At 47.1% G+C, this 14,720-nt stretch overlaps 1 protein-coding gene across 4 annotated transcripts in view; it reads left to right on the top strand.

Annotated features, from left to right (window-relative positions):
• The window catches only part of SNRNP48 (small nuclear ribonucleoprotein U11/U12 subunit 48), a 70,824-nt gene that overhangs the window by 42,255 nt on the left and 13,849 nt on the right, over positions 1–14,720 (top strand). For 2 of the 4 annotated variants that reach the window (XR_009222138.1, XR_009222139.1), the window contains 2 exons: positions 9,541–9,611; positions 10,336–12,305. Coding sequence is in view for 1 of the 4 variants with exons in the window: in XM_058555307.1 (XP_058411290.1) it covers positions 1,377–1,590 (214 nt within the window). In the remaining 3 variants the exon portion in view is untranslated. Of the gene's footprint in view, positions 1–1,376; positions 1,775–7,268; positions 7,354–9,540; positions 9,612–10,335; positions 12,306–14,720 lie in introns of those variants that run through there. The other 2 variants (XR_009222140.1, XM_058555307.1) reach the window with 2 other exon arrangements.

Here is a 14,720-nt window from a genome sequence, read left to right as displayed (position 1 = left end):
CTCCTCAATAGCACTGCACAGTATATATTATCTTGTTATCTTGTCACCTGGAATTTTTAATCTTATTCGAAGGGGTCTTTCAGACTTGAACAAGTTTTTGTCATATATCAGCTCTGTTGAAGCCTCCCTGGTTACATTTCCCTTCCCCCAACCCCACGGACACCCACGCTCCTGACTTCTGCGTTTTTCATGCCCTCATTTCTCTACTGTTATTCCAGACGTGCCCTCAACATACATTTTTGGTCTTGTCTTTGAATTATTCTTCTGTGACTTGCTTTTCCACTCAGCGGTATGTGAGGTGCAGCCCTGCCCCCTGTTCTTCACTCTGGGACTGTACTCTCTGTGCGCATCCACACTTGCTCTGTCCCCCTGTTTAGGGGCGTCTGGGGCTCCCGGTGTTTGCTGCTACGAACTACTTTCCTACGAACATTCCCCGCGTGTCTCCTGGAGCACGTGTCAGCATTTCTCCAGAGCTCAGGCCTCTGGAACCACTAAGTCGACAAGATAGACTTTCCCACTCTGTTTCCCAATGAATTGGATGTGTCCCTCCTCCCTCCCTGAACGTCCCGAGGGGACAGAATCCTGTCCTTGCTTGGTCTACAGCCTGGACTGAATGTCTGCGCTCAGGGCCCTGCGGGAGAGGAGAGAGATGAGGGAGAGGAGAGGGAGGAGATGGGGTGTTTCCCAGCCGGCAGCCTGGGGGCTCAAAGCCAGGACTGTGCAGGGAAGGGGGTGCCCTCACACTGGCTCTCAGAGCGAAGGTATGAGGGGGCTCTCTGGAGACTGGGGACTCGGGCTGCAGCACAGTGACATCAGGGAATGCACTGTGCGGTCACTGCTAGGCTAGGGGACGTGGAGTCCAACAGAGGATGCACGACGTTCTGAGATTCCTTTATCTGGGTCCCTCTGCTGAGCCTGCAGTGAGGAGAGAGGCGGGGGCTCTGGGAACACGGCCCTGGGCCCACTGCGAGGCTTCCTTCTCTGGCTCCGCCTCCCTGGTCCTGGATGTCACAGCAGCAGCAGGGACCTCGGCCCCTGGCCGCCCTCTGCTGTCTCCACGATGGCCCTGCTGCTCCCCCGGAGCCTCAGACAGACGCCCTCCGCTCAAGCCCGTGGTGGGCCCACAACCCTGTTGCAGAGGGCTGGCTTTGACGTTCCTCAAGGAAGAGCCGGCCCCGCTGCTCCGTGTCACCGGCGGAGCCTGGGCTGGCTGTGTCAGCGCCCCTGACTGGGGAATGTCCACACCGTTTTGGGGCTGGCGGTTTTGTCGTCTCTCGTGGGGCCAGCTGGAGGATGGTTTGGTTGACGTGTCAGCCCCTGCTCTGTGGTGATGGGAACTTCTTTCCTTCTCCCGCTTCTTCCCTCCTGGGTGTCAGCACCAGCCAGCAGACTCTCTGGCTGCCATCGCAATGGCTCCCGTCGCCTTCCCTCTGCAAGGGCGAGGAGGCTCCCGCTTCTGGACCTTTAGCTGTCTCACCACAGACCTGCTGGTGTCTCTGCTCCTGCAGTCGCCGCATCCGCGCTGCCCCCTTTGGAGGGCCTGGTGTCCAGCCCACGGCCACGCGGCAGCACCCACCACGACCTCGTTAGGACACCACGAGGACCCGCTGGCCGCTGCTCCCCCGCCCCGCCTCTTCTCGGGCCTGGGGCGGGTCCTGTCTCTCTTTGCTGCGTTTGCCCGTCCCGGGCTGCAGACTCGGGGCTGCTGCCCTCACAGCTGCTGCCTGTTGTCGCCTCTGCTACCGCCGCCCCTGCTGCTGCTCATATTGTGGCCCCTTTGGCCCCAACTGCAAACTGGGTGACTGCGGAAGGAGTGAGCCTGGGGCGGACAGACGGGGCATTCCCAGGTCTGTGTGGGGGGCACGTGGATTCCCTTCCCCTCGCCCCTCCCCCAGCACAGCCAGAAGAAGTGGCCTCAGACACTTCAGGGAGCATGTGAAATGACCTTCCCTTCATTCCCTCTCCGTGGAGCTGTTGGTTTGTCCCCAGCGGAGGAGAAAGAAATGAGGTAGAGAAGACAGAAAGTGAGGCCAGAAGCATCTGCAAATCCAGAGCATGTAAGGGAAGACTGTTTGAGGTTGTCAAGTTCATTGTCCTGTTTACCGCAGGGATCTCCTCTCCAGCACCCACCTCAGGAGCCCTCCGTTCTGCAGCACAGCAGGAGAGCACGATTGCAATTCCCTCTGAAAATCCTTGGATGCTTCTATTTTGCACACTGTGCTCATCTTTCTGTAGTACAGAGTCGTAGAAGTGAGACTGCTGGTCAAGGCATACACACAAGCATATTTTACGTTTTGATGGCCACACATTTTGGTGGTGCACATACATACACACGCTATACTGTACACAGTTCAGTGCATGGCAGTCATGAGGAGACAGATTACAGCTCAAACAAAGGAAGGACTTCCTCGTAGTTAAAAATGTCCAACAATAGCTGGGACTGTCTGAGTTGGGGCAGTAAGTATTCAAGAAAAGCATGGCCCACCAGGGTGTTGCAGAGGGGGCTACAATGTTGGGAATAAGATTAGAGTAGCTGGGAATTCAGCTTTGTGGTACACTCAGGAGAAGCCCTAAGATCCTCCCCAATGTGACAAATCCCCCAATGGTGACTCCAGGCCCTGAGCCCCTTCAAATGCAGTATGTTTTACTGTTGGGCCTCAGAGGGCACTGGGGGCTTTGCAGGATCAGCTTTAAACCCAGTCCCACCCTCCCGGGTCAGCAGGGCTTTCCTGCTGGGCTTGGCTTGCTCTCTGCCTCAACACAGGCATGCCTATTGTGTCCCCAGCTGTGCTGGCGTGGGCACTGCTACACTTCCTGGGGGTCTTAGCTGATACATGACCTTTTCCCAATAGGCAATGAGGTCTCCCCTGGTGTCTGAAGGGAGACACTATTGCAGGAAAAATGTGCAGCCAGTGACAAACTTCAGGTGTAGCTGCTGTTTCTTATGATTGTGGACAGAGATCTTGAGGAACATCAAAGAAAGGAACCTGGTTAGCACCAAGTCTTTGTAGGACGCCTCCCTACTCCTGCACCGATGGCCCAGCTCACGGCCTGTGGCTGGTAGGACCAGCAGCATGACGTTGCTAGTGGGTGATGGGGCTGGTCATGCAATGGCCATGGCCACCATCAGTCACTGTGCGCATCAGTCACTTCTCTTTTGTTGATCTGGGCAAAGTCAAACACCAGTGTGTATGTGAATGTATCAGTCTCTCCTGCATGACTATTGCTGCAGGCCCCCAGGGAGGTACTGAGCATGCCCACTGCGTGGTCACCGTGGCTGTGGGCTGCAGCAACATCCATCCACTGCTCAGGGCTATTTCTTTTCAACACAATGCTGCCCCTGGCCTTGATCTCCCCAAAGGGGGTGAAACACCACAGCCCCAGCAGAGGGGCTGTGGGAGCTGCTCATCTCCCTCTGGGACCTCGACGCCACTGCCTGGCCAAGCTCATCCTCCACTGCCCTCTGTGACCTATCCCACTGCACACCCATTGTCCTTGATCTTCAGCAGCTGCCTCCTCAGGGGAGGGCCACCGTGCTTCCCTCCAAAATGCATCATCACCTGCACGGGGCAGGCCCATCCATGGGGGAGGCATGCAGGAGTGTGGTGCACATCTATATATTAGTATCTCTATTTAATTGGTGAAAAAATCCAGGTGCAGAGCCACAATCTTTCCTCCTATGTCTCATCTTGTTCTAGATCTCTGGGTAGAACCGGAATTCCCTACAAGGGGCTAGAGGTGGGCTGGCCAGCATAGCTCTCATCCTACAGTGGGTCGTTAGTAAGCACTTAATGAACGACCTTTGGTCATTACGTGGCTGTTACCCAGGGTGTCAATGTACAGAAGAGCCAGTATAGTCTTAGGGTCCTGGTCCCTGAAGACTGGGCCTGTGTAATTTGGTGCTGCTTCCCAAATGTTGGCCCAGGAACCTGTACTGGGCTGGCTGCATCAAGATCACAGAGAGGACTAATCAAAAATATAGATCTGGGGGCTCCATCGCTGAAGATACTAGGTCTGGGATAGGAACCAGAAATCTGTATTTTAAACAAATTTCCCAAATAATTCTCATGTCAGTTAAACTTATATACTAACTGGATTTAGAAATTATAGATAGAGAACCAGAGTGGTTAATTAAAGAGGATAGTAGGGTGTAGGAAGATTATGATTATTTTACTTGATCTGTGTTAGAGATTTGCCAATAGAAGAGAAAAAGAGAAACAGGATCCTATTGTAATCGTCAGTCACACAGCTTGTGTGTTTTCGTTGATGTTGTTTAATTAAAACTCAATGATTCTGAAGGGGCTGAACCCAATTTTTTAGATAAACACCACTTTTTTTTTTTTTTTTTGGTGAGAAATAATGGCCCTGAGCTAACATCTGTTGCCAAGTCTCCTCTTTTTGCTGAGGAAGATTGGCTCCGAGCTCACAGCTGTGCCCATCTTCCTCTATTTTATATGTGGGACACCTGCCACAGCACAGCTTGATAAGCAGTGCATAGGTCCAGGCCCGGGATCCAAACCTGTGAACCCCAGGCCGCCGAAGAGGAGCATGTGAACTTAACCACTTCACCACCAGGCCGGCCCTAAACTCCACGTTTTAAAAGCACAGTCTACTAAAACTTTCGTTCACATACCCCTCCCCCCTTCACATACCATGTATACTAGTCATAGAAATGAATGAAATTTAGGGAGGGAAAACTTTGTAAGAAACAGGAAGAGCCCTCTAGTTTATATGTTGCAGGTGGGAACACAGGACCTTGCACCATGCTTAACCCTCAGGGATTTTCCTTGGAAAGGATGAGTGAAAGGAGGGCTTTAAAAATGTATATGTATTTTAAAGACTATATTAAATACTCTCTCACATCCTTGAATGTTTACGAGCCAGAAAAGCCTTTGGAGTTTATCTGATCATTTTTCTCCCCTCATTTTACAGGTGAGGAAACTGAGGCTGCCCAGCGTAATAGTCTGTCTAGCTGCCAACACACGGACTGGGTAACTTAAACAACAGAAAAGTGTTTTCTCACAGTTCTAGAGTCTGGGAAGTCCAAGGTCATGGTGCTGGCTGATTTGGTTTCTGATGAGAGCTCTCTTCCTGACTTGCAGACGGCTGCCTTTGCATTGAATCCTCATGGCAGACAGAGAGAGCTCTGTTGTCTCTTCTTATGGGGACACCAATCCTATCGGATCAGGGCCCCACCCTTATGGCCTCATTTCACCTTAATTACCTCCTTATAGACACTATCTCCAAATACAGTCACACTGGAGGCTGGGCCTTCAACATACGAATCATTGCGGGGGACATAATTCAGTCCATAGCATCCAGCTGGTATGTAACAGAACCGGGTCTAGAATCCAAGCTTCCTAATTCTTGTTCCCACTCCTTTTTCTGAATTCTTATAAATATTGCTTCTCTTGATCACACTAATGAAATGACACAGTTATAGATTTGAGGGGGTATTATGGGCTTCTTTAATTTTCCATCCTGAGTCTACTAAGTTCTAAAGCAGAGGTCAGCAAGCTACTGTCCACAGGCCAAATCCAGCTGGCCACCTGTTTTTGCTCAGCCCTTGAGCTAAGAATGGTTTTTACATTTTTAAATGGCTGGGAAAAAAAATCGAAATAATAATATTTCATGACACATGAAAATCGTATAAAATTCAAACTTTAGCATCCATAAAAATGTTTCTTGGAGCACAATCATGCCCATTCGTTTGCATATCTTCTGTGGCTGCGCTGGAGCTCCAACAGCAGAGTGAGGCATTGTGCCTGAGACCGTATCGCCTAAAATGTTCACTATCTGCCCCTTTACAGAAAAGATCTGCCCACCCTGACCAAAAAGGCTGGGATTTGTTCTCTTTTGAGAATGATAGATCGTATGTGTATTTTAAAATAAGTAACAGCATCCTGCAGCTTTTTTTCTGACAACTTTCTGGATGTCCTGGTACCATGTAGCATATTCCTATAACCCGCGCGCTCTTGCAGGCCAGCCTCATGGACATCACACGGAGCCCCATGCTCAGAAGGGGAACCTGTGCTTGGGATTCAATGTTCTGCCATTGCCGTCTTGAAATTCTTAATGATTTTATCTTTGAATCTGTGTCCCATAAGTGTAGTCTGATGGGACAATGGAGCATGCGCTGGGGTTCAGGTGTGGTCTGCCTCCCTCCACTTCCTGCCTCCCTAGGATGGTTGTCAGCCCCTCACTCCCCGTCTCTGCTTGGTGGGAGCATGGGTGTATTCACCCGGGGTGTTCCTGTGGGGGTCAGCACTTGACCTGTGACTATCCTCATGCCTAAGTGAGCGTGACATTAAAAACAAAGAAAAACACCACCACAGGTCAAGAGAGGGATCGTGGAAGAAAGGAAAAATCTTTCTTGTTTTCCTGCTTTTTTTTTTTTAGCTCGGAAAGATTAGCCCTGAGCTAACATCTGTTGCCAATCTTCCTCTTTATTTATTTTTTTTCCCCAAAGCCCCAGTACGTAGTTGTATATTCTAGTTATAAGTCCTTCTAGTTCTTCTATGGAAGTCGCTGCCACAGTATGGCTACTGACAGATGAGTAGTGTGGTTCCATGCCCAGAACGGAACCCAGGCTGCTGAAGCAGAGCACGCTGAACCCCAACCGCTAGGTCATCAGGGCTTGCTCTGTTTTCCTGCTTTTTGAACAAGGGGCCCCGCATTTTCATTTTGCTCATTGCCCTGCAAATTATGTAGCCGCTCTATTCTTATGACTCGTAGCCTAGTGGTTTTATTGAATAACTATAAGGAGCTATTTGTTCACATTAGAGAATGTTAGCACATAAAAAGGGAGATAAATTGCACTTGTCTTTGCTCTTTTATTTCCACTCCAAGTATTAGCATTTTAAAATAGTCACTCTTTTTGATGTACTGAAATTCTTTAATATTTATTTGGCAATGAAACAAGGCATTCTTTTGGGAATTAAAGACTAACATGGTCAAAAGTTATGAATTTTGCTTTTGGTGCAGAGTTTAGCCATATTACAGATACTTAGTAAATGTTTCTTTTTATAGTCTTTCCATTTAATAATGGCCAAGTGTTACATGAGTTTATTATTTTGAGAAAAAATGCAGAGAGGTAAAAAAAAAGTCAGTTTTGATTAAATGAACTATACATAACTTGAAGAGCAATTGTTGTTTAATAATAATTTTGATATATTACAGATCAAACTGAGTGCCCCAAACAGGAGCACAGTACATTTACTCATTCAGATAATAAGCCCCCAGAATGTCATTGTCACAATGCCCCGCAGGTGATTCTGATGAAGCAGGCTGCTCCCAGTTCACAGACTAGCGTTGGAGAACTACTGCCTCGATCCGTTGGCTTAAAGAAATCAGGTTTTAATCCATTTCATCCTTCTTCTGGAGTCTTAAAAAATTCTGATCTTTGAGACAATTGTTTAATTAGGGTTGGGGGAAGAGGAGGAAAGAATTGTCTACAAAAAAAATTATTTCATTTATTCCTTAGAAGGGAAGGGATGTATAATGTGTAGAAAAGATTTCTCTTGATGAAAGACCTAGATGAATAAACATGGTGTGTTTGTGCTTTTAAAAGACATAAATTTACATGAGTTAATTTTTAAATTATTTTAATATTGAATTTTACTCTCATGTTAGAAGCTCATATCTTTCTTTTATGTTTATGCTGGTTTGTCTTTATTTTTTTTTGCTGAGGAAGATTAGCCCTGAGCTAACATCTGTTGCCAGTCTTTCTCTTTTTTTTGCTTAAGGAAGATTAGCCCTGAGCTAACATCTGTGCCAGTCTTCCTCCACTTTATATGTGGGTTGCCGCCACAGCATGGCTGACGAGTGGTATACTCCAGGCCTGGGATCAGAACCCACGAACCCAAGCCACCAAAGTGGAGTGTGCTCAACTGAACCACTACGCCACGAGGCTGGCCCCTCATATCTTTATTTATTGGCTTCTAGGGAAGAAGGCAATGATTCATGAGGATTCTTGGTTATTCTTGATTATTAGGAAATTGGGCAATGATTCTTGATTATTAGGCAATTCAAGACATTAGTAGTCAATTTACAGTTGATATACACTTCCTGCCTCTCCTCTCATAGCCTACTTCATTCTCATTAACATCACCATCATAAGCAGAGAGAAGGGATTAGAAATGAAATACAAACACGTTCAGTGTTGCTGAGATGAGCTCAGGGCACAATTTTGGGATACACTTAATGTACTTAGTGCCCTTGTGTTTGTTAATGCTCTCTTTCTTTAAAATGAAATGTAAAACAAAACTCATAATCAGAAAGCTGTCAGTCACACTCTAGTGAGAGTTTGCATAAATGCATTCTGTCTGCTGGGTTTTGAAATTTTGAAATGTATCTCTCATCCGAAAATGAAAAAGGGCCGGCCAGGTTGTATAGCAGTTAAGTTCCCGTGCTCCGCTTTGGTGGCCCGGGGTTTGCAGCTTTGGATCCTGGGCGCGCACGGATGCACCACTTGTCAAGCCATGCTGTGGTGGTGTCCCATATAAAATAGAGGAAGATGGGCACAGATGTTAGCCCAGGGCCAATCTTCCTCAGCAAAAAGAGGAGGATTGGCGTCGGATGTCGGCTCAGGGCTAATCTTTCTGACAAAAAAAAAAAAAAGAAAATGAAAGGATTTGTTTACCTTAAAGGAACTGAAAGTCTCAGAATGCAGATGATGGTAGAGGGATTTTTTTTCCCAAGGGGAGGTGGATTTTGATCATAGTAATCATACACCCTTGCTTAGGCTGGCTCTAAGCCTGCTTTGATCATTCTGTGGTATCTGGGGATGGAGGGGGGACTGCTGTTTCTTCTCTCAGTCGTCTCTCTGCTCCTGTAAAAGGACCAGGTTAGAAGTTTGGGGCTGACTTTGCTGGAGCATCAGGAAGCAGAGAGCTCTTCTCAGATGTAGTGAGGACCTGGAGCCTGCCTGCCTGAGCACAGAGGGTCATCTCCTTCTGTCATGATTCCTCGGCTCTAAGAACCCACTGTGAATCCAGCTTTCTATCATTCCTGAAGCTGAGTCTGGGTCTCATCTTCATCCTGTGCATAAGTGGGGGGATTGTGCCATTAATGGTTTGCAGGCCAGTTCGGGCTGGAGGACAGAGGGCTGGTACCAAATGTGACCAAGAGAAGCTTAGCTTTAGGCTCTGGGAGTGGGTTTGTAGGGAACTCTAGGTTGGAAGAGTTGAGCCTCTCCAAAAATGTGTGTTAGCCAAATGGCATTAAGAAACATTATGGTTCACTATAAAGTACACAGGCCAAACAGAAGACTCAGGATTTAATCCCAATTCTTTCACCAACCAGCTGTGGCTTTAGGCAAGTAATGTCACTTCTGTGAGTTTTAGTTTCCTTATCTGTAAAAAAGGGAAATCTCTAAGATCCTTCCCAATAATATAAGTTTGAGTCTATGATCCTATTAGGAAAATGGTCATTATCATCACTGATTAGAAACACTGTAGACTTAACGGAGCATGAAAAGAAAAACTGAAATGTGGTTTGTTTGTGTGGTATAATAAAGAATATATCTGTTTTTTTCCCCAGTTTCTGACACAGAGCTTCAGAAACCCTTGGAATTTCCTGAGCAGCAGCAGTGTCTTTGTTATGCTGATGAGGTGACATATGGGTACCTAGATAGCTTCAGGTTGGGGGCTGGTTACCTGGAAGACCAACCATACGATTAGAGGATTGGAACTTTGGTCCAGCCTGACCTTCAGGGAGAGGAGTGGGGCTGGAGATTGAGTTCAGTCTTGTGGTCAATGATTTAACCAATCACGGCTACGTAATGAAACCCCAGTAAAAACTCTGGATGCTGAGATTCAGTGGAGCTTTCTGGTTAGTGAAGACGTTGATGTGCTGGCAGGGTGGTGTGCTCAGATTCCATGAGGAGAGTGTGGGAGATCAAGATTTGGCCACCCTGAAATATGTCTCTTTACCTTGATTGTTTCCTCTGAGGGACATTTGACCTCCCCCACTAACTGCCTAAAGAATTTGACATGGTGGCTCCTTCCTGGAACAGATCTTCTATCATGATGGCTGTAATGATAAAGAAAAATAGATGTTACAATGGGAGGGGCACCAAGCCCTTTTTATCAAAAAACTCTATCTCTCCCTGACCACATTATCTATAGATGACCCTAAAAAGAATTGTCTTCTTGCCCTCTGAAGTCCCAGACCACCACCCACCCCCAACACCTTCCTCGCCTTTAGCTACAATACTTAAGCAAGCAGCTTAGACAGAGGGACAAGTTGCTCATTTCTGAGTTTCTCCCATGTATACATGTTATTAAACTTGGTATTATTTTCTCCTGCTAACCTGTCTTGTTAATTATTTGGCAGCCATAAGAACCTTAAGGAAAAGGGCAGAGGGAGATTCTCCCTCTCTCCCAACAAGAGGACATGGAAGCTCTCTGTCCCCCTGCTGTCCTAGACCTCCCCCTGTGCATCTCTTCAGCTGGCTGTTCCTGAGTTGTATCCTTTATAATAAACTGTACTCACAAGTAAAGTTTTAAGTGAGCTCTGTGAGTCATTCTAGCAAATTACTGAACCTGAGGGGGGTTGTGGGAGCCCCCAAATGTATAGCCGGTTGATCAGCAGTGCAGGTGGCCTGGGGACCCTACTTGTGGCTGGCATCTGAAGTGAGGGGACTCTTGTGGTGGAAGGCTGAGTCCTTAAGCCTGTGGAGTGTGATGCTAACTCCAGGTAGTTAGTGTCAGAATTGTGTTGCAGGACACCCAGCGGTGTCAGAGAGTTGGTGTCAGAACACCGTTAGCCTAGAATGAATATGAAGTATAATATCCTATATGGACTTCTCACCCTTTACGGCTTATTACCATGGAGCAAAATAATGATTATATTTGTAATTGAATATGTCATCTTATATTTATTTAATATACAATTGTTTGATTATAGTCCTAGACTCTGTTCATGGATACCTAACCTTCACAGTTTGTTGCTCACTTTTTTGGTCATCTGCTCTATTCACATGGTACATTCATGACTCAAAAAAGAACAAGCAAATAAAACCGAGGGAGTACTTTTTTTGTTTTTGCTTTTTAAAAAAATTTCATTAAATCATCAGATATAAATGCAAAGTTATTCATTGATAACTGAATGATGGCAGATGGCAATGTAGAACCAGAACCTAGAAATGCTCAGCTAAAGGCCCATATTCTGTTGATTTAAGGAGGAAAGTGTCTATGGTAGAGACTAGATGTGCTCATCATGTTTGATTTTTCTCTACTTTCTGAGCATGTGGGAAGACTTCCTGGATCTCTAGCAATTATGTTGGGACCATATGACTAGTTTTGGCCACTGGGCTGTGAGCAGAAGGAACAAATGTCATTTCCAATCAGAGGCACTTATGAGCAAATGTTAATACTCCAAGTCACATCAAACCCTGAAGCTGTGTTGATATAGTAGCATCACGAGATGGTGGAGCCTCTGTCAGCCTGGGTTCCTGAGTGATGCAGAGCCTTCTGCCGACCCACGTTGGATGTGTAATGTGAAGAAGAGCTAAATTTTTGTTATGTTAAGCTATTAATAGTTCAGGATTAATTTGTTACCACAGCACATCCTAGGTTATCCTAAGTAGTGACTTTGGGTACATTTAATATGGCACTAAATACCTGTCTTGGGCTGGGCTCTTGAATGAATCCAGATGACTTCTGAGATTCTTGGTGGAAGATCAGAGCTGGTGTAAAAGAACAAAGAGGCAAATCCTATGACATGTTTATATTAGAAATAAGGAGCACTGCTTAACCAGGGTTTCATGTTGGTTTTTCACGCAGCAACTGGGTATTCGAGATGCAAGGACCCGTAGAGATCATTCAGCTCACCAGCAGACACCACTGGTTGCATATCTGAATCCATTTCTCACTCTTTCTTGCTTAAGGAGCCCATGTGCTCAGGGGAAAGGCCTCCCTGGGCTCAAAGATAAATCCTCATTGGTCTAACTAATCATGTGATCTCATCCCCCTTGCCAGTGATTGGTTTGGGAGTGGCCATGTGACACAGTTCTGGCCAATGCTATGTGAGATTCAGTCTCCTGGGAGGCCTCGTGGGAAAGGCTTTCCTTGCTCTTAAAAACAGATATTTTAGAAAAGAAACATCCACTTTTGTACCTTGCACATGGCTGATGCTTGGAACTTTGGTAGCCCTTTGTGATCATAAGTGGAATCAGCATAAGAAGGTGAACCAACACGCTGGAGACTGCAGCAGGGGAGGACTTCGGTTCCTGATGACGGTGTTGAGACTCTGAATGAAGCAACCCTGGAAGGGCCCCATAGCTGGACTTCTTAACATGGGAGGTAAAACATCCTCATTAAGTCATTGTTACTTGAAGCCCCAAACCTCCTAACTTATGTGCCTACTCCTCTCATTTTACATTTTACCGGAAGAATCTGCCCTGTGTTGACTTTAACTTTGTTTCACTACTTGTAAATTCTAGAAAAAATCTCTGTATAAAATGTTATCACTGCTTTTTTAAAAACCAGCTTTATTGATATAATTCACATACTGTACATTTCACCCATTTAAAGTGTACAATTCAATGCCTTTTGTCATATTCATAGAGTTGTGCATCCATCACCACAGTCAATTTTAGAACATTTTCATTACTCCCAAAAGAAAACCTGTACCCTTTGGCAGTCACTCCCTGTGCTAGTTTGCTCGGGCTGCTGTAACAAAATGCCATCGACCGGGTGGCTGAAACACAGAAATGTATTTCTCACAGTACTAGAGGCTGGGAAGTCCAAGATCAGGGTGCCGGCAAAGTAGGTTTGATTCTGAGGACTCCTCTCTTGGCTGGTAGGCGGCTGCCTTCTCCCTGTGTGCTCACGGGATCTCTTCTTCGTGCACGCTCAGGGAGAAAGACAGCAAGCTCTCAGGGGACTCTTCTTATAAGAGCACTAATCCTATCAGATCAGGGCCCTGATCTTAAGACCTCGTTTAACCTTAATTACCTCTGTACAGGCCCCATCCCAAAGAGAGTCACGTTGGGGTTAGTGCTTTGACCTATGAATTTTGGGGGGGACACAATTCAGTCCATAGTACCCCCCCCATTCCTCCCTTCCCCCAACCCTGACAACAACTGACTTACTTTCTGTCTAGATTTCCTTACTCTGGACGCCCATTGTTTCTTAATTGGTATGACTTATGATATCCCTGTTCCCTACCCAAATTCAGAACAGGATAGGCAAATGGGCCAGATGGAGAGCTAATGTCAGCTTTACTAGGGCTTAAGCTCTAGGAAAACATGGCTGAAGTATGAGGGAGCCCAGTGTTCATCCCCAGAGCTGGCCGGGCTTCCGCCTAGGCGCTGGCATAGCCGGGCGAGTGCAGCCCTCGCCCTCAGGCCCCATCCTGCGCCGGCAGATAGAAGCACAGCACACAGCTTTCTGCAGGCTGAGAATCCTCAGGGCCCCTCCCAACTTCACCTATCAGTCAGTTATGTCCCCAGGAGGCTGAAGCAGGTGGGAGGGGACAGGAAAACTTCCTGCGGTGACTTCACAGGAAAAGCCAGGAGTGGGGCTGTGCCCCCTCCTTGCTGTGATTGAGAAAAGACAATTTCAGTTTTAGAACTTTCTGTTTGTCCAGCGTTGCAGTCACGTTTAACCTTTCCAGCCGTGTCACAGCGACATTGTTTCTCCTGAGGCGTTTGAAATCTCTGTTCCTAAAGTGAAGGCTCCACCTCAATCCGTGCCCAGGACCCCCTTCTTTGTTGCTGTGGGCTCCATGATAGAGGGATCTCTTCCTCCTCACGAGGTCGTCAGCCTGTGGTCTGAATTCCATGCAGACACAGCTTCTCCTCCATGGTCTCTCCATCCTGAGAGATGATGTCGCGGGAGGGCAGGAACTCATCGTGCGCCTGCCTTCTGCAGGCTCGCTCCCAGCAGGCTTCTGAGTGGTGGAGGTCCTCACCCCGCTTCATCTGGCTCCCGGGTTAGTGTTTGGACCTGTGTTAGGAAGAGACAGTCCTGTGCTGATCTCAGATGACTGGACGAAAATCTAGAACTGGAAGGTGGCGCCGGATATCTAAGATGGCCTGTCAGGTTGACCTTCTGTACCTATAATTTCCTATCTGCACATAGTCACCCCCTAGGTCAATCCTACCCTGGTGGTGAGGCCAGTTAGGTTTGTTCCAGATGGGCTGCTAAGATAAATAAGATTGAGGAAGATTAATGAAAAAGGGAATGATTTTCCTCTCCTGAGGCAATAATCCCAGAGACTCTTTGTCTCTTGGGGGTCAGAGTCACGGTGGTGGCAACAGAGATGACACAGAAGAGAGGAAATCTGGCTCGTCTCTTACACCTGCCCTTGTTATCTCTCCACTCATTCCCCGTTATCTCCACACTCACCCCCGTTATCTCCACACTCACCCCCATTATCTCCACACTCACCCCCATATCTCCACACTCACCCCTGTTATCTCCACACTCACCCCCATTATCTCCACACTCACCCCCATTATCTCCACATTCACCCCCATTATCTCCACACTCACCCCCATATCTCCACACTCACCCCCATTATCTCCACACTCACCCCCATATCTCCACACTCACCCCTGTTATCTCCACTCTCACCCTTATTATCTCCACACTCACCCTTATAATCTCCACACTCACCCCATTATCTCCACACTCACCCGCATTATCTCCTCACTCACCCCCATTATTTCCTCACTCACTCCCGTTATCTCCACACTCACCCTTATTATCTCC

This window comes from Diceros bicornis, chromosome 14 (genome assembly GCF_020826845.1).
Source record: "Diceros bicornis minor isolate mBicDic1 chromosome 14, mDicBic1.mat.cur, whole genome shotgun sequence".
Classification (NCBI taxonomy): Eukaryota; Metazoa; Chordata; class Mammalia; order Perissodactyla; family Rhinocerotidae; genus Diceros; species Diceros bicornis.
The sequence above is the reverse complement of the archived record's forward strand: the minus strand, read 5'-3'. Positions and strand labels throughout refer to the sequence as shown.